This window comes from Taurulus bubalis (assembly GCF_910589615.1).
Source record: "Taurulus bubalis genome assembly, chromosome: 3".
NCBI classification, from domain to species: Eukaryota; Metazoa; Chordata; class Actinopteri; order Perciformes; family Cottidae; genus Taurulus; species Taurulus bubalis.
The window spans coordinates 42,640,022-42,660,520 of record NC_136591.1 but is presented as its reverse complement, the minus strand read 5'-3'; the positions used below and the strand labels follow the sequence as shown (position 1 = coordinate 42,660,520).

Sequence of the window (20,499 nt, the reverse complement as noted above, 5' to 3'; positions counted from 1 at the left end):
CCTGTCGTCTACGTCTTGTCGTTGTCACCTTCATCCTGTCGCCTACGTCTTGTCGTTGTCACCTTCATCCTGTCGTCTACGTCTTGTCGTTGTCACCTTCATCCTGTCGTCTACGTCTTTTCGTTGTCGTTGTCACCTTCATCCTGTCGACTACGTCTTGTCGTTGTCACCTTCATCCTGTCGTCTACGTCTTGTCGTTGTCACCTTCATCCTGTCGTCTACGTCTTGACGTTGTCACCTTTATCCTGTCGCCTACGTCTCGTCATTGTCACCTGCATCCTGTCGACTACGTCTTGTCGTTGTCACCTTCATCCTGTCGCCTACGTCTTGGCGTTGTCACCTGTCGTCTACGTCTTGTCGTTGTCGACTACATCTTTTCGTTGTCACCTTCATCCTGTCGTCAACGTCTTGTCGTTGTCACCTTCATCCTGTCGCCTACGTCTTGTCGTTGTCACCTTCATCCTGTTGTCTACGTCTTGTCATTGTCACCTTCACCTGTCATCTACGTCTTGTCGTTGCCACCTTCATCCTGTCGACTACATCTTGTCGTTGTCACCTTCATCCTGTCGACTACGTCTCGTCGTTGTCACCTTCATCCTGTCGACTAAGTCTTGTCGTTGTCGACTACGTCTCGTCGTTGTCACCTTCATCCTGTCGACTATGTCTTGTCGTTGTCACCTTCATCCTGTCGACTAAGTCTTGTCGTTGTCGACTACGTCTTGTCGTTGTCACCTTCATCCTATTGTCATCTACGTCACGTCCTTCGCTTACAGCTTGTCGTCTTGTCGTTGTCGACTACGTGAGCTGCGTCTCTCGATACTAGACACCAATTATTCCATCTTGTTTTCTTTCCCCAGTTCTGAAACTTCCTTTAAATGGTCCGAAAGTCTGAACCATCCCAAACAAAATTACATTCTAGTTTCAAGGTTTCACGCCTGTAATTTTGGTTTGGATCAAACGAAAAAAATTTGTATTTAAGGGTCGTTAGTGATGCAGTTTGAACACCACATATTTTATGACGTTCACACATTTGACTGGATTCATGATGAATTCCTTTGTGGTTTTGTTTTTCCAGAGTAAACTATTTCAATGCAACAAATACATTGATGTTTAAATTCCAAAGTATCCTGCAGTGGTTAAACGTCATTAGGTGTGCAGTTGTTTATCAGATTCAAATTCAAACCTGTAGTGTAATAAAAATGATCATTAATTAGTGAACGTTTAATCGTGAAGTCTAATTGCAGCTCTATTAGCTAACTAGTTAGCATCTGTAATACGAATTTATAATGCTGCTCATACAGCAGTTGGCATCTGAAGGCGATCAGTATAGATAGAGGCACAGGTAGAGGAACAAACGGTGTGTGTGCGTCAGTCGTTCAGGTACGTGTGGATGTAGATCTGTTGTTGGATCCAGGCGGTGAAGTGCGTCACGTTGCTGTAAACGCCGGGTCCGAGCACTTTACTGAAGCACACGCTGCCCCACGACGTCAGGCCGAACAACGTCCAGCGACCGCTGCCCTCCTCGCACACCAACGGGCCGCCGCTGTCGCCCTGAACACACACACACACACACTGTAAACACACTGCACAGCGGTTTGTTCAGAAAACCCGACCGGCTGTCTGTTACCATGCAGGAGTCGACGGTTCCGGCATCGTAACCGGCGCAAAGCATTCTGGGAGTGATGGTCTTCATGTCAAAGTAAGACTGACACTGTGACAGCGAGATGATCCGAACCTCACCTTCCTGCAGCTTGAAGGGCACTGGACACACACACACACACACACACACACACACACACACACACACAAATCAATAAGAACATGTGTTTGTTTCTTGTACTTGCGCTTCACTTCTTCAAAGGCCTGTTTCAGGGTTCGGGTTAGAATTAAGGACGCAATATTCTCCGAAACACCAGGGGGCGAACAAACAAACTGTGAGGTCAAGTATTACAAGTATTATAAGTATTATAAGTATTATAAGTATTACAAGTATTATAAAGAAACAAAGGTTGAATGTCCGGTAAACTATTTGATCTGGTTGTCTGTCTCTGTGTGTCAGCCTTAGTTGTGATGGTTGAGGTTTGAGTCCAGCATGATATCAGGGTCCTCACAACCACAGACGTATGGGTATGTGTGTGTGTGTGTGTGTGTGTGTGTGTGTGTGTGTGTGTGTGTGTGTGTGCACTCACTCCTGTTGCCCATGTGACCCCAGCCTGTGATGTAGCAGTAGGAGTCGGGCGAGGGAAGCCGGTCGGGTTCCGGCAGACAGACCGGCCGGACGAACGGCGTCTCCTCGACCTGAAGACAGACGAATGATCAATATTAATGAACCCATTAATAATCAATACCGTCCTCTTTGACCCCGGTGATCGACCGCGTGTCTGACCGCAGAGTCCAGCTGCACCACGCTGATGTCATAGTCCACCACGGCCCGGTTGTAGCGCGGGTGCACGATGATGGAGCGCACCCCTCGGCTCTGGCTGTGGGCGCCCGGGTGGTCCAGGTTGTTGAGGCCCAGCACCACCTTCCACAGCTCGGCGCTCTCCCGCCTGCAAGACAGAGCGCAGGGCTCAGGGCTCTGAGCGTCTCATGCTGCGTTCACAAAGGAGGACATGCAAAGTCAATGCATCACCGTCTCACCCTCCTCCCCGTCTCACCCTCCTCCCCGTCTCACCCTCCTCCTTGTCTCACCCTCCTCCCCGTCTCACCCTCCTCCCCGTCTCACCCTCCTCCCCGTCTCACTCTCCTCCCCGTCTCACCCTCCTCCCCGTCTCACCCTCCTCCCCGTCTCACCCCTCAAAGCAGTGGGCGACGGTCAGAGCCCAGCGCCGGTGGATGAGGACGCAGCCGCACACGTGACCGCTGAGCCCGCTCTGCAGCGAGCACTGCCAAGGCCACGCCCCCAAGCGGGAGACACGGCCTCCCAGAATCCTCTTCTTCCTGTAGGGGAAGACGCCCAGCGAGGGGCGGAGCCCGCACTCTGATGGAGAGAGAGAGATAGAGAGAGAGGGAGAGAGAGAGAGGGAGAGAGAGAGAGAGAGACAGAGAGAGAGAGAGACAGAGAGACAGAGACAGAGAGAGAGACATTGAGAGAGAGAGAGACAGAGAGAGACATAGAGAGAGAGAGAGAGACATAGAGAGAGAGAGACAGAGAGAGACAGAGAGAGAGAGAGAGACATAGAGAGAGAGAGAGAGAGAGAGACAGAGAGAGAGAGACATAGAGAGAGAGAGAGAGAGAGAGAGACAGAGAGAGAGAGAGAGACATAGAGAGAGAGAGAGAGAGAGACATAGAGAGAGAGAGAGAGAGACATAGAGAGAGAGAGAGACATAGAGAGAGAGAGAGAGAGAGACATAGAGAGAGAGAGAGAGAGAGACATAGAGAGAGAGAGAGAGAGACATAGAGAGAGAGAGAGACATAGAGAGAGAGAGAGACATAGAGAGAGAGAGAGACAGAGACAGAGAGAGAGAGAGAGAGACAGAGAGAGAGAGAGAGATTTATGGTAAAAATAAACTTCAGAGTGACTGTAATAATAAGAGGATAAATATTTATTTACCTTCTCTGGTGCAGAGCAGAGATACTCTCCTCCTGGAATGACACGCATGACTGCAGACAGACAGAGAGAGAGACGGGTAGACAGTCAGACAGGTAGAGAGAGAGAGACAGGTAAAGAGAGAGGTAGAGAGAGAGAGAGAGAGAGACAGGTAGAGAGAGAGGTAGAGAGAGAGAGAGAGAGAGAGAGAGAGAGAGAGAGAGAGAGAGAGAGAGAGACAGGTAGAGAGAGAGACAGGAAGAGAGGTAGACAGACAGGTAGAGAGACAGAGAGACTCTGTGGTCCCCGTGGTTCTGCAGAGGTTCCTCACCTTCTCTTCTCCAGTCGGGCCTGCAGAGCAGAACCGTTCCTCTGGTTCCACTCGGGGTGAACGTGTAACCAACGGCGACGGCCTGGGACGCTGGGGTGGTCGGGTACCATGGAAACAGAGGAGGGAACTCTGCAGAGAAACGTCACACTGTAGTTCACCTGTGTGTGTGTGCGTGTGTGTGTGTGTGTGTGCGTGTGTGTCTCTGTGTGTCTATGTGTGTGTGTGTGTGTGTGTGTGCGTGTCTCTGTGTGTGTGTGTGTGTGTCTGTGTGTCTATGTGTGTGTGTGTGTGTGTGTGTGTGTGTGTGTGTGTGTGTGTGTCTCTGTGTGTGTGTGTCTCTGTGTGTGTGTGTCTCTGTGTGTCTATGTGTGTGTGTGTCTCTGCGTGTCTCTGTGTGTGTGTGTCTCTGTGTGTCTATGTGTGTGTGTGTGCGTGTGTGTGCGTGTCTCTGTGTGTGTGTGTGTGTGTGTGTGTCTGTGTGTCTATGTGTGTGTGTGTGTGTGTGTGTGTGTGTGTGTGTGTGTGTGTGTGTGTGTGTTACTGACCTTACCCTAGTCCCAGCTGGCTGCAGGTCAGCTCACTCAGATCTTGGTTCCACTCGTCGGCACAGACCTGATACTCTGCTGCCGTCCTGAACACCGTCAACACAGAACCCGATTGATCGGACAGGGACACTGCAGAGAGATCAATACAGAGGCTGATACATGTACATACATGTACATACATGTTTACATGTTACAGGGCATGTTGCAACAGTAGCATGAGGCGTGTTACCACAGTTCCACTCGTCAGAGCTGTCTGAACAGTGTTTCTTGCCGTCGCACCACAGAGTCCGATGGACGCACTGATGGTTGTTACAGGACAGCTCGTTGTCTCTGCACAGAGCTGAGGAAACACGTCAACAACACGTCAACAACACGTCAACAACACGCCAACAACACTTCAACAACACGCCAACAACACTTCAACAACACGCCAACAACACGTCAACAACACATCAACAACACATCAATCAACATATCAACAACACGTCAACAACACGCCAATAACACGTCAACAACACGTCAACAACACGTCACAAACACGCCAATAAAACGTCAACAACACGTCAACAACACGCCAACAACACACCAGCAACACGTCAACAACACGCCAACAACACGTCAACAACACATCAATCAACACGTCAACAATACGTCAACAACACGCCAACAACACGTCAACAACACGTCAACAACACATCAATCAACACATCAACAACATGTCAACAACACATCAATCAACATATCAACAACACGTCAACAACACGCCAATAACACGTCAACAACACGTCAACAACACGTCACAAACACGCCAATAAAACGTCAACAACACGTCAACAACACGCCAACAACACACCAGCAACACGTCAACAACACGCCAACAACACGTCAACAACACATCAATCAACACGTCAACAATACGTCAACAACACGCCAACAACACGCCAACAACACGTCAACAACACGTCAACAACACATCAATCAACACATCAACAACATGTCAACAAAACGCCGACAACACGCCAACAACACGCCAACAACACATCAAACAACACGTCAATAACACGTCAACAACACGTCAACAACACGCCAACAACACGTCAACAACACATCAAACAACACGTCAACAACAAGTCAGTAACACGTCAACAACACGTCAACAATACGTCAACAACACGCCAATAACACGTCAATAACACGTCAACAACACGTCAATAGCACGCCAATAACATGTCAGTAACACGTCAACAACACGTCAATAACACGTCAACAACACGTCAACAACACATCAACAACACCTCAGTAGTAGGGCAGTAGGGCAGTAGTCAGGGAGGAGTCACCACTAGAGGGCAGTAGTCAGAGAGGTGTCACCACTAGAGGGCAGTAGTCAGAGAGGTGTCACCACTAGAGGGCAGTAGTCAGGGAGGTGTCACCACTAGAGGGCAGTAGTCAGGGAGGTGTCACCACTAGAGGGCAGTAGTCAGAGAGGTGTCACCACTAGAGGGCAGTAGTCAGGGAGGTGTCACCACTAGAGGGCAGTAGTCAGGGAGGAGTCACCACTAGAGGGCAGTAGTCAGGGAGGAGTCACCACTAGCGGGCAGTAGTCAGGGAGGAGTCACCACTAGAGGGCAGTAGTCAGAGAGGTGTCACCACTAGAGGGCAGTAGTCAGAGAGGTGTCACCACTAGAGGGCAGTAGTCAGGGAGGTGTCACCACTAGAGGGCAGTAGTCAGGGAGGAGTCACCACTAGAGGGCAGTAGTCAGGGAGGAGTCACCACTAGAGGGCAGTAGTCAGGGAGGAGTCACCACTAGAGGGCAGTAGTCAGGGAGGAGTCACCACTAGAGGGCAGTAGTCAGGGAGGAGTCACCACTAGAGGGCAGTAGTCAGAGAGGTGTCACCACTAGAGGGCAGTAGTCAGGGAGGAGTCACCACTAGAGGGCAGTAGTCAGGGAGGAGTCACCACTAGAGGGCAGTAGTCAGGGAGGAGTCACCACTAGAGGGCAGTAGTCAGGGAGGAGTCACCACTAGAGGGCAGTAGTCAGGGAGGAGTCACCACTAGAGGGCAGTAGTCAGGGAGGTGCCGCTGACTCGCCGCTGACAGTAATCTCACTCGCTGTCTCTCCAACAACGTTAGTTAACGTGATAGCAAGCTGACTAGCTTGCCATTAAAAAACTGGTGGGAGGGAAATGAAGCCGCTGTTGACATCTTAACGCTGATTGGCCAAGACTAGACTCGACACATCAAAGATGTTTTATTGCGAAGATCACAACTTCAGCTTTTCTCCTCACCTCACTCCACCTGAGGTCTAGTTTAAAACAATCTGCGGAGGAGACAGGACTCACTGCAGTTGGCCTCGTCCACCAGCAGGGGGCAGTCTGGGAACCCGTCACAGATCATACTGGCTTTGATGCACACTTTACTGCCGGGACACTCCCACAGAGCGCGCTCAGAGCAGCCTGCAGGGGGCGACATCATCCATGCATACTTTACTGCTACGACAGATACTTTACTACTTCATATACTGACACTATGTGACAGACTAGACTTTTATTTTGAAAGTCTCACCACAGTTGTCCTCGTCGCTGTGGTCGTCACAGTCCAGGTGTCCGTCACAGCGTTTGGTTGCTAGGACGCAGCGACCCGACCGGCACTTGAAGTGGCTGGGGGAGCACTCTGTTGCCGAGGCGACGCACCAACAACAACAACAATGTCAAGTTCAAGTCCTGATATCAGTACAGTCAGACAGACAGACAGACAGACAGACAGGCAGACAGACAGACAGACAGACAGGCAGACAGACAGACAGACAGACAGACAGACAGACAGACAGGCAGACAGACAGGCAGACAGACAGACAGACAGGCAGACAGACAGACAGACAGACAGACAGACAGACAGGCAGACAGACAGACAGACAGACAGACAGACAGACAGACAGGCAGACAGGCAGGCAGACAGACAGACAGACAGACAGACAGACAGACAGACAGACAGACAGACAGACAGGCAGACAGACAGACAGGCAGGCAGGCAGGCAGTACCCTCGACTCCGTCCTCTGGCAGTAGACATGTAGTGTTTCCGGCCTCCTCTGGAAACTGAGTGCAGTCTGAGTCCTCAGGCCACTGCAATCCCACAATGCCGAGCACCGACTCACACTTCTCCTTCGCACTGCGACACAACGACCTGAAAACACACAGCAACTAAGCATGCTAACTAGCTAGTTAGCTAGCTAACTAACAAACTAGTTACTAACCTGCAGGATGGGACCCTCTGCAGGCTAACTAACTAACTAGTGACTAACTTGCATTAACAGGCTAACTAACTAGTGATTGACCAGCAGGGTGGGAACCTCTGCAGACTAACTAACTAGTTACTAACCTGCAGGACGGGACCCTCTGCAGGCTAACTAACTAACTAACTAGTGACTAACCTGCATTAACGGGCTAACTAACTAACTAGTGATTCACCGGCAGGAAGGGACCCTCTGCAGACCAACTAGTGACTAACCTGCATTAACAGGCTAACTAACTAATTAACTAACTAACTAACTAAACTAACCGGCAGGAAGGGACCCTCTGCAGGCTAACTAATTAACTAGTAACTAACTAACTGGCAGGGCGGGACCCTCGTGAGGCTGAGCGGGTCACACTTGGGCACCAGCAGCGTGCAGGCTAACTAACCAACTAACTAGTAACAAACTAACTAACTAACTAACCGGCAGGGCGGGACCCTCTGCAGGCTGACTAACTAACTAACTAGTAACTAACTAACTAACAACTAACTAACTAACTAACTAGTAACTAACTAACTAGTAACTAACTAACTAAGTACTAACTAAGTCGTAACTAACTAACTAACTGCTAACTAACTAACTAGTAACTAGCTCACCGGCAGGGCGGGACCCTCGTGTGGCTGAGCGGGTCACACTTGGGCACCAGCAGGGTGCAAGCTAACTAACTAACTAACTAACTAACTAACTAACTAACTAACTAACTAACTAACTAACTAACTAGTAACTAGCTCACCGGCAGGGCGGGACCCTCGTGAGGCTGAGCGGGTCACACTTGGGCACCAGCAGGGTGCAGGCTAACTAACTAACTAACCAACTAACTAACTAACTAGTAACTAACTAGCTCACCGGCAGGGCGGGACCCTCGTGAGGCTGACCGGGTCACACTTGGGCACCAGCAGGGTGCAGGCTAACTAACTAACTAACTAACTAACTAACTAGTAACTAACTAGCTCACCGGTAGGGCGGGACCCTCGTGAGGCTGACCGGGTCACACTTGGGCACCAGCAGGATGCAGGCTAACTAACTAACTAACTAACTAACTAACTAACTAACTAACTAACTAACTAACTAACTAGTAACTAACTAGCTCACCGGCAGGGCGGGACCCTCGTGAGGCTGACCGGGTCACACTTGGGCACCAGCAGGATGCAGGCTAACTAACTAACTAACTAACTAACTAACTAACTAACTAACTAGTAACTAACTAGCTCACCGGCAGGGCGGGACCCTCGTGAGGCTGACCGGGTCACACTTGGGCACCAGCAGGGTGCAGGCTAACTAACTAACTAACTAACTAGTAACTAACTAGCTCACCGGCAGGGCGGGACCCTCGTGAGGCTGACCGGGTCACACTTGGGCACCAGCAGGGTGCAGGCGTAGAACATGAGGTACTGGTAGCAGCCGGTCTGGACCAGGGCCGGGAACAGGGAGGCCTCCCAGGACACGGAGCTCTCCCTCTGGGACAGGTGGCCCAGGAAGTTAGGGAAGCTAGTCAGGTTGTAGGGAAGGTTCATGCACAGCTCCAAGGTGATGGGCTCACAGCGCGCTGACACACACACACACACACACACACACACACACACACACACACACAAAGGCGGTGAGTACACACATTTCATGTTCAGGTTCTGGCTCTTGCAGCAGAGTGGAGACTCACTGCAGTTGTTGTTGTTGTTGGTTCGCGGGTCGCAGGCGGCGCCCCCCACACACACCGATGGACAGGAAGTGGAGATGCAGCTGGGCTGACCGGGAGGACACACACCCTGAACTGGAACACACACACACACACACACACACACACACACACACACACACATGAAGGAACCCGAACGTGTGCAAAGATGGCCGATGGCTGACGGTGTCTCACTCTGCTCTCCGCTGCAGTGCTCCTCGTCGCTGCCGTCTTTACAGTCGTCCTCTCCGTCACACCGGAACGCAGACGGGACGCACTGACCGTTCCTGCACTCCAGCAGACCCTGACTCTTACAGGCTGCACACACACACACACACACACACACACACACACACACACACACACACACACACACACACACACACACAGTGACTCATGCGCTGATTTTATGAACGTTTATGAACTTGGATCAAAAAGTTACTAAATGTAACTGGGTTCTATGAGAGAGCCTAGTTACTAAATGTAACTGGGCTTTATTAGAGAGCGTAGTTACTAAATGTAACTGGGTTCTATGAGAGAGCCTAGTTACTAAATGTAACTGGGTTCTATGAGAGAGCCTAGTTACTAAATGTAACTGGGCTCTATTAGAGAGCGTAGTTACTAAATGTAACTAGGTTCTATGAGAGAGCCTAGTTACTAAATGTAACTGGGCTCTACTGAGAGAGCCTAGTTACTAAATGTTACTGGGCTCTATGAGAGAGCATAGTTACTAAATGTTACTGGGTTCTATGCGAGAGCCTAGTTACTAAATGTTACTGGGTTCTATGAGAGAGCCTAGTTACTAAATGTAACTGCGTTCTATGAGAGAGCCTAGTTACTAAATGTAACTGGGTTCTATGAGAGAGCCTAGTTACTAAATGTAACTGGGTTCTATGAGAGAGCCTAGTTACTAAATGTAACTGGGTTCTATGAGAGAGCATAGTTACTAAATGTTACTGGGTTCTATGAGAGAGCCTAGTTACTAAATGTAACTGGGTTCTATGAGAGAGCCTAGTTACTAACTAGCTACTCACAGCAGTTGAGCTCGTCGCTCTTGTCAAGGCAGTCGTGGTCTCCGTCACACAGCCAGTCTCTGGACACACAGCGACCGTCTCCACAGCGATGCTCACGAACCACATCACACACTGAAACACACGCACACACACACACACACACACACACACACACACACACGAATGAGCCAAAGGTGAGATTTATGCACAGAAATAAACATTTTCAACGAACATGAAACTGTTTTCAGTATTCGTTTGACCAGAACTACTACAGATACGTTTACTGCTTAAGATACCTAAACTACTACTACAGATACTTTTACGACTACTACAGATGTAAACGTTTATGTTTGTTCTATTCCGGTTCTTCTTTTATGGTTTTATGTTTTAAAGGCACGAAGACGAGCACATGTTGTTGTTGACTGTAGCATTAAAAAATAAATCAACATTTTATTAAACAGGGTCAATTATTGACCCTGTTTAATAAAATGTTGATTTATTTAGAGAAGTAAATACAAGACAAACATAGTTTGCAGTGAATCTCAAAGTTCAGCGAAGCTGTTCCCCAAAAATAACAGCTGACAGACACACGAAACCCCAAACATGATACTGTGTGTGTGTGTGTGTGTGTGTGTGTGTGTGTTGGCAGATAGACAGGTGGTGGATTCCCTTGCCCACACTCCTCTCTCTCTGATCCCACAGTTGATCTTGAGCTCCCCAAACTACGTCACTAAACGTGTGTGTGTGTCTGTGTGTTTCTGTGTGTGTGTGTGTTTGTTGTGTGTGTGTGTTCTCACCACAGCTGAGTTCGTCGCTCAGGTCTCCACAGTCGTCGTAGCCGTCACACACCATAGCGGGCGAGAGACACCGGCCGGTGCTGCACCGAAACTCTTCATCCGAACAAACTGAGGAGAGATGCAGTTGATCAAGCTAACAATGCTATCAGTGTTAGCGTGAGAGATTTAGTTGCTCAAGCTAACGATGCTATCAGTGTTAGCGTGAGAGATTCAGTTGCTCAAGCTAACGATGCTATCAGTGTTAGCGTGCGAGATTCTGTTGCTCAAGCTAACAATGCTATCAGTGTTAGCGTGAGAGAATCAGTTGCTCAAGCTAACGATGCTATCAGTGTTAGCGTGAGAGAATCAGTTGCTCAAGCTAACGATGCTATCAGTGTTAGCGTGAGAGAATCAGTTAGTTTCTAAAGCTAGCGATGCGATCAGTTTTACCGTGAGAGAATCAGTTAGTTTTTAACGCTAACGATGCTATCTGTGTTAGCGTGAGAGATTCAGTTAGTTTCTCAAGCTAACGATGCTAGCGGTGTTAGCGTGAAGGACGAGCTCACCTCGGGATTCAATCAAGTCGCAAATATCAAAGAGCCTCAGTGAGATCGTTCCTCTAAGTTATAAAATATATAATAAACAATTAATAAATAATAATCTGGTGTTTATTGAGACACTTTGTTGCCTCACATTCCTCCTCTGTGTCCTCGTGTCTCATAAAGTCTCTCAGAGGTCAGCGAGAGGGCGAGAGACAAAGACAAAGAGAACAAAACTCTCTCTCTCTTTACATTCCAGCGGTCCCAGTCTATAGTCACACACACACACACACACACACACACACACACACACACACACACACACACACACACACACAGTTCCGGAACCTCCACCGCTGTAAATAACCGCAATAAATCACCACAACAACGGGCTATATAGTTACCACGCTATCTAAACAGATCACAATACATGTGTGTGTGTGTGTGTGTGTGTGTGTGTGTGTGTGTGTGTGCGTGTGTGTGTGTGTGTGTGTCTCACCGCAGTGGGTTTCGTCGCTCCAGTCGTCACAGTCGTTGTACCCGTTGCATTCCAACTTCTGAGGGACGCAGATCCCCGTCGCGCACAGGAAGTTGTGCGTCCCGCCGCACACGGCTGCCGACCAATCAGAGAGAAGGGCACAGCAGTGATGTCATCGAACCGTCCAATCAGTTAACGTGTGTGTATGTGTGTGTTACTCACAGGGTTTCCCTTTGATCTGTCTCGGCCTGTAACAGGCGTGAGGGGCGGGGACCGAGGGTGATGATGATGGTGATGATGATGGTGATGATGGTGATGATGAAGAAGATGGCGGCGCCGGCGCCGGAGCAAAGGTGTCGTTGCTGAACTGAGAGCAGCGCAGGAATTCGGGCCAGGAGGCGTTGAACATCTGGAGGACGGGTTCACAGCCTTCTCTAGCCGCCTCGCAGAACGAGGAGCAGGGCAGCACGACCCTTCTACACACACACACACACACACACGCACACACACACACACACAGTATCAGCAGCAGCAATAAAACACACAGATACCCATAATCCTTAGAGGTCAGAGACCGGGCACAGCTGAACAAGTGTGCGTTGGAATTTTAGAGTGTGAGGATGTTATTCTTGGTACACACACACACGCACACACACACACACACACACACACACACACACACACACACACATACACACACACACACACACACACACACACACACTGTCTGAACAGCTGACATTGAGCGTGTGTGTGTGTGTGTGTGTGTGTGTGTGTGTGTGTGTGTGTGTGTGTGTGTGTGTGTGTGGTACCTGGTGCGTGTCCCCTCGGCGGCGGTGCATTCAGGGAGCGCCAGAGAGCAGCCGAACAGCATGATGTGTCTGTAGCAGGACAGCCGGCTGAGGTAGCTGAAGAACCTGAAACACACCGAGGTGTTTATGTCTTTATGAGGACACTCTCTTCTTCTGAACAACTGTCTGGACCCTCACCAGTCTGTCTCTCTTCTCTCTGAACCTTGTCCTCTCACTACTGGAGTCCCTCAGGGCTCCATCCTGGGTCCTCTCCTCTTCTCTCTGGACCTTGTCCTCTCACTACTGGAGTCCCTCAGGGCTCCATCCTGGGTCCTCTCCTCTTCTCTCTGGACCTTGTTCTCTCACTACTGGAGTCCCTCAGGGCTCCATCCTGGGTCCTCTCCTCTTCTCTCTGGACCTTGTCCTCTCACTACTGGAGTCCCTCAGGGCTCCATCCTGGGTCCTCTCCTTTTCTCTCTGGACCTTGTTCCCTCACTACTGGAGTCCCTCAGGGCTCCATCCTGGGTCCTCTCCTCTTCTCTCTGGACCTTGTTCCCTCACTACTGGAGTCCCTCAAGGCTCCATCCTGGGTCCTCTCCTCTTCTCTCTGGACCTTGTTCCCTCACTACTGGAGTCCCTCAAGGCTCCATCCTGGGTCCTCTCCTCTTCTCTCTGGACACCAACTCTCTCATGTCTTTTCTTATCATAGCTATGCTGATGACATCCAACTGATCCTCTCCTTTCCCCAGTCAGAAGTCTCTTCATCTTCCACGTGAACTAAAAACACATCTTATCAGACTACACCTTGAATAAGGAAGGTAGCAGCTAGCTTCACTTTAGTAGCACTTAGTGTCTCTTACTGATAACACTTTGTAGTTTAACTTTATTGAAATTGTGCTTTCTTGATTCTTGTTGTTCTGAGTTTGTCCTCATGGTTGAATCACTTATTGTAAGTCTCTTTGGATAAAAGCCTCAGCTATATGAAGTGTGATATAAAGACAGGCGAGGACACAGTCTCTCTCTGTTACCTTAGCAACATGTCCACCTCGGAGCTCTTCACCACGGCAACGGAGGAGGACAGCCATGTTTGGTTGTAAGGCAACATGTGACACTGAGGCTCCACCACCAGCTGACAGCGACCTGGAGGAGAGGACAGAGGACAGAGGACATGAGGACATGAGGACATGAGGACAGAGGAGAGGACAGAGGACATGAGAACATGAGGACATGAGGACAGAGGACATGAGATGGAGAGGACAGAGGACATGAGGACATGAGGACAGAGGACATAAGAGATGGAGAGGAGAGAGGACAGAGGAGAGGACAGAGGACATGAGGACAGAGGAGACGGAGAGGACATGAGGACAGAGGACAGAGGACATGAGGACATGATGACATGAGGACAGAAGAGACGGAGAGGACAGAGGACATGAGGACATGAGGACATGAGGACATGAGGACAGAGGACATGAGATGGAGAGGACAGAGGACATGAGGACATGAGGACAGAGGACATAAGAGATGGAGAGGAGAGAGGACATGAGGAGACAACGGAGTGGACAGAGCACATGAGGACATGAGGACAGAGGACATGAGGACATGAGGACATGAGGACAGAGGACATAAGAGATGGAGAAGAGAGAGGACATGAGGACAGAGGACATGAGATGGAGAGGACAGAGGACATGAGGACAGAGGACAGAGGACATGAGACAGAGAGGACAGAGAGAGACAGAGAGAGAGAGACAGGTCAGACAGACAGACAGACGGGTACCTGAGTCCGGAGACGAGGTGCTGCTGATCGCCCAGGTGCTGCTCAGCGACGTCACCGAGGTCAGCCAATCAGGGGGCTTCGTAAAAGGCTGGGTGGGCGGGGCCTGCGAGGAGGAGGAGGAGAAGGAGGAGGAGGAAGAAGAGAGGGAGGAGGAGGAGAAGGAGAAGGAGGAGGAGGAGGAAGAGGAGGAGGAGGAGGAGGAGGAGGAGGAGGAGGAGGAGGAGGAGGAGGCTGGGGGAACAGGTGTGCTGACACTGGCGTTTCTTGTCTCAGGAAAGGGGGAGGGGTTTGTGCTGTTGCCACGGTACCCGGGGTCGCTGTCGGCCATGGGCTCCGGGGAGGGGAGGGGGGGGGCAAGTATACCTGAAGGAGTACACAGAAATATACATAATACTACTTTATACACCACAGAAATATACACAATACTACGTTATATACCACAGAATATATACATAATACTACTTTATATACCACAGAATATATACACTCAAGAAAAAAATATTGCTCAAGAAGAAGAAGGAGAAGAAGAAGATGAAAGAAGATAAAAGAAGAAGGTAAAATAAATAGGTAAAAGAAGAAGAAGAAAGAAGATAAAAGAAGAAGATGAAAGAAGAAGATGAAAGAAGAAGATAAAAGAAGAAAGAAGATGACAAAAGAAGAATACAAAGATGAAGAAGAAGATAGAAGAACAAAAGGATGATGAAGAAGATGAAAGAAGATAAAAGATGAATATTAAAGACGAAGATTAAAGAAGATAAAAGAAGAAGATGATGAAGAAGAAGATAAAAGAAGAAGACAATGAAGAACAAGATAAAAGAAGAAGATGATGAAGAAGAAGAGGAAAGAAGAAGATGATGATGAAGAAGAAGATAAAAGAAGAAGATAAGAGAAGAAGATAAAAGAAGGAGATATAAGAAGAAGAAGAAGAAGAAGATAAAAGAAGAAGACGATGAAGAAGAAGAAGATAAAAGAAGGAGATATAAGATGAAGAAGAAGATAAAAGAAGGAGATGAAAGAAGGAGATGAAAGAAGAAGGAGATAAAAGAAGAAGACGATGAAGAAGAAGAAGATAAAAGAAGGAGATGAAAGAAGGAGATGAAAGAAGAAGACGATGAAGAAGAAGAAGATAAAAGAAGGAGATGAAAGAAGAAGGAGATAAAAGGAGATAAAGAGGATCAGTTTAACGACATGTGTAAATATTCTGAATGTTTGAGATGTTTCTCGCTCCTGATTGGTCGAGGGACTCTCCGCTGTCATGGTGATGAGGGGAAGCATGACACACACACACACACACACACACACACACACACACACACACACACACACACACACACACACACACACAATCACACACACAAACACACAATCACACACATACAATCACACACACAAACAATCACACACACACAAACACACAATCACACACATACACACAAACAATCACACGCATACACACACACACACGTGTACACACACACACACACACGTACACACACACACACACACACACACGTGTACACACACAAACCCACTCATGATTAATTAGAGACATGATGTGTCATCTCTCCTCCTACACAATCCTCAGTCTGCTCATGCTTCCTTACCTCCTTTTAAGCTTCCTAACCTCCTTTCATTAGTCTTTGCCTCCTTTTCATGCTTCCTTACCTCCTTTTAAGCTTACTAACCTCCTTTCATGAGTCTTTGCCTCCTTTCCATGCTTCCTTACCTCCTTTTAAGCTTCCTAACCTCCTTTCATGAGTCTTTGCCTCCTTTCCATGCTTCCTTACATCCTTTCCATGCTTTTTAGCTCAATCATGTTTTCCTTCCTTCTCTCATCCCTTCCTCCTTTATAGTGTGTGTGTGTGTACCTGTGAGCAGCAGTGTGTGTAGATATGTGTGTGTACCTGTGAGCAGCAGTGTGTGTAGATATGTGTGTGTACCTGTGAGCAGCAGTGTGTGTAGATATGTGTGTGTACCTGTGAACAGCAGTGTGTGTAGATATGTGTGTGTGTGTGTGTGTGCACCTGTGAACAGCAGTGTGTGTAGATATGTGTGTGTACCTGTGAGCAGCAGTGTGTGTAGATATGTGTGTGTGTGTGTGTGTGCACCTGTGAACAGCAGTGTGTGTAGATATGTGTGTGTACCTGTGAGCAGCAGTGTGTGTAGATATGTGTGTGTACCTGTGAGCAGCAGTGTGTGTAGATATGTGTGTGTGTGTGTGTGCACCTGTGAACAGCAGTGTGTGTAGATATGTGTGTGTGTGTGTGTGTGCACCTGTGAACAGCAGTGTGTGTAGATATGCGTGTGTGTGTACCTGTGAGCAGCAGTGTGTGTAGATATATGTGTGTGTGTGTGGGGGGGGTGTACCTGTGAGCAGCAGTGTGTGTGTGTGTACCTGTGAGCAGCAGTGTGTGTGTGTGTACCTGTGAGCAGCAGTGTGTGTGTGTGTACCTGTGAGCAGCGGTGTGTGTGTGTGTACCTGTGAGCAGCAGTGTGTGTGTGTACCTGTGAGCAGCAGTGTGTGTGTGTGTACCTGTGAGCAGCAGTGTGTGTGTGTACCTGTGAGCAGCAGTGTGTGTGTGTGTACCTGTGAGCAGCAGTGTGTGTGTGTGTGTGTGTACCTGTGAGCAGCAGTGTGTGTGTACCTGTGAGCAGCAGTGTGTGTGTGTGTACCTGTGAGCAGCAGTGTGTGTGTGTGTGTACCTGTGAGCAGCAGTGTGTGTGTGTGTACCTGTGAGCAGCAGTGTGTGTGTGTGTGTGTACCTGTGAGCAGCAGTGTGTGTGTGTACCTGTGAGCAGCAGTGTGTGTGTGTGTGTGTGTGTGTGTGTGTACCTGTGAGCAGCAGTGTGTGTGTACCTGTGAGCAGCAGTGTGTGTGTGTGTACCTGTGAGCAGCAGTGTGTGTGTGTGTGTGTGTACCTGTGAGCAGCAGTGTGTGTGTACCTGTGAGCAGCAGTGTGTGTGTGTGTGTGTGTACCTGTGAGCAGCAGTGTGTGTGTGTGTGTACCTGTGAGCAGCAGTGTGTGTGTGTGTGTGTGTGTACCTGTGAGCAGCAGGCTCAGCAGCAGCAGGCCCGTCAGAAGGCTCACGGTGGGAATCAGGATGTAGAGGAGAAGTCGAAGCTGATTGGTCGATCCCTTCTGAGGACACGCCTCCCCTCCCGCCTCGGGTCCTCGAGACGGAGCCTGCAGGACCGGGTTATGACATCATCAGTGGTTTCCACCAATTGGAGCTCCCTGAGTGGCCGTTAACCAGTGTAAGCCCCGCCCCCAGGTTATTTTTAACTAGTTATTTTTAAAGCGACTCGACGAGGAGCCGACACTCAACCTCTTTACCGCACACTCCCTTCATAATGATTTATATATATATATATATATATATATATATATATATATATATATATATATATATACATATATATATATATATATATATATATATATATATATATATATATGTATATATATATATATATATACATATATATATATATTATTGTTATTATATATTATTATTATTATTATTATATATATATATAATACTGTTTATGTACCGATCAGTTAAGAAATCATTCAGAACAATGCGTTAAATGTACTTTTATCACATTAAAGTACATAACGTTTCTGTCGATTCACTAACTTATTAATCAATAATAATCATCATAATAATCATAATTAAATTACATAAATGGTTATAGAAGTAAAATCTAAATAAATAAACACAGTACTGTTTTTACTGAATAAATAATAATAAATAGAATGAATCTCATCTTTAAAAAATTATAATAATTCTCTGATGATAATTATATTATTATTTTTATAAATATTCAGTATGGAGACGGAATAACCAATGAACCCAAACAATAACAAGCTGATGTATTCATAAGTATTATTAAATAATAAAATGAGAATAAGAATAATATATTAATAGGCACCTTTTATTTTTTACTAGAAACGTCTTTCAAAATAGTAGAATACATATTTAATATCTATTTTATTAACTTTTTCTTTATCTGTCAAGTAAAGAAAATTAAACGATTCAAAAGAGTAGAATTTATTTATTTGTATGTTTTACTTCTGAGCTCCAGAAAGAAGTGACGTTTACTTTCATTTAAATTCATAATTTAATTACAGAGAAAAATACACAGCAGATTTAATAAAGTATGAAATAATAATATAATTAATAAGCAGAATAATACATTTAGTTCAATAACAGTTTGATTTATGGGACGAATAACAAGAACATCTTTATTATTATTTAATATGAATGATTACAAGACATTATTATTATTATTATTAATAAATGTACGATTTAAGATTTATTCAAGATCTTCTGGTTATTAGAGGTGATGGAGACACAGAGGACTGAAATATAGGAGGACAGAGACAAGGAGACAGAAGAGGAAAGAGACAAGGAGACATAAGAGGAAAGAGACAAGGAGACATAAGAGGAAAGAGACAAGGAGACAGAGGAAGAAAGAAAAGGAAAGAAAGAAAGGACAGACAAGGAGACAGAAGAGATAGAGACAAGGAGACAGAGGACAGAGACAAGGAGACAGAAGAGATAGAGACAAGGAGACAGAGGACAGAGACAAGGAGACAGAAGAGATAGAGACAAGGAGACAGAGGACAGAGACAAGGAGACAGAAGAGATAGAGACAAGGAGACAGAGGACAGAGACAAGGAGACAGAAGAGATAGAGACAAGGAGACAGAGGACAGAGACAAGGAGACAGAAGAGATAGAGACAAGGAGACAGAGGAGGACAGAGAAGGAAACACAGCAGGAAAGAGACAAGGAGACACAGGAGGACAGAGGAGACAAGGAGACACAGGAGGACCGAGGAGACAAGGAGCCAGGCAGGACTGAAGGACAGCGCGCGCACACTCACCGTCGCGGCTCCGCTGAAGGTGACACGCGGGCAGGTCTCCCGCCGCGCGGACATGACCCGATGCTGCCGCTGCCGAGCGCGAGACCATCCTCTCTGCTGCCGCGCGCCGCCAACGACACCCGAGCGCGAGACAGCTGGCTCCGCCCACCCGAGCCGCGCTCGCGCTCTCTCTCTCTCTCTCTCTCTAAACACACACACACTCTCTCTCTCTCACGCGCACTCACATACCTCAGGTTGGAGCACGTGACCAGTCTAATCGTGGGATTAGACCCCCCTCATGCTGGGACTTGAGCCTCGTGCCAGTGTGTTTGTGTCTTAAATTCCCCAAACACACACACACACACACACACACACACACACACACACACACACACACACACACACACACTGGTTGTTCTACCTTTGTGAGGACCACCTCTCAAAGTGAGGACCTTTTGAATAGTGAGACCTTTGAATTATTGTAGGTCCCTCTTTTGTTCCGTGTTCAAGTAGTTCAAGTAGTCGTATGAACCCCTAATGAGTTATAATACTTGTGTTATTTTATATCTTTCTTTTTAGAATTCTTTTGCGAAAAAATTCTTTATTAAAAAAAACACTTTTGTACTATATTTTGATCATAACTATGAACATGATATGAGCAAGATTCCACAAAAATGCCTCCTCGAGCGGTCCCCGGGTTTTTCAAACTGTATGTTTCAGGGCCTTAACAACAACTCACATACTAATAACACACCTTTTTGGAAAGATTAGGACCTAAAGCATCAGAATCTGCAACATAAATCACAATAAAACAAAGCATTGGCATGTTAGGAATGAGTTTCAGTCAAAAAACTGTGTCGTTCGGTTAAAAAATGGAAAAATTACTTATTT

The 20,499-nt window shown here is 47.4% G+C and overlaps 1 protein-coding gene across 1 annotated transcript; it reads right to left on the bottom strand.

Annotated features, from left to right (window-relative positions):
- Positions 1 to 1,248: 1,248 nt before the first annotated feature.
- On the bottom strand, positions 1,249 to 19,683 carry corin (corin, serine peptidase; the record flags this gene model as incomplete). The annotated part of the gene is made up of 24 exons (XM_079215890.1): positions 1,249 to 1,551; positions 1,628 to 1,761; positions 2,190 to 2,298; positions 2,387 to 2,549; positions 2,794 to 2,980; positions 3,555 to 3,604; positions 3,862 to 3,990; positions 4,412 to 4,535; positions 4,636 to 4,746; positions 6,747 to 6,860; positions 6,970 to 7,077; positions 7,446 to 7,588; positions 9,012 to 9,243; positions 9,310 to 9,465; positions 9,565 to 9,687; positions 10,404 to 10,514; positions 11,180 to 11,287; positions 12,197 to 12,310; positions 12,398 to 12,651; positions 12,988 to 13,092; positions 13,995 to 14,106; positions 14,741 to 15,103; positions 17,784 to 17,925; positions 19,630 to 19,683. The coding sequence occupies 24 exons, from the start codon at positions 19,681 to 19,683 to the stop codon at positions 1,369 to 1,371; spliced, it is 3,429 nt and encodes a 1,142-aa protein (XP_079072016.1). The 3' UTR covers positions 1,249 to 1,368.
- Between the last annotated feature and the right edge of the window lie 816 nt (positions 19,684 to 20,499).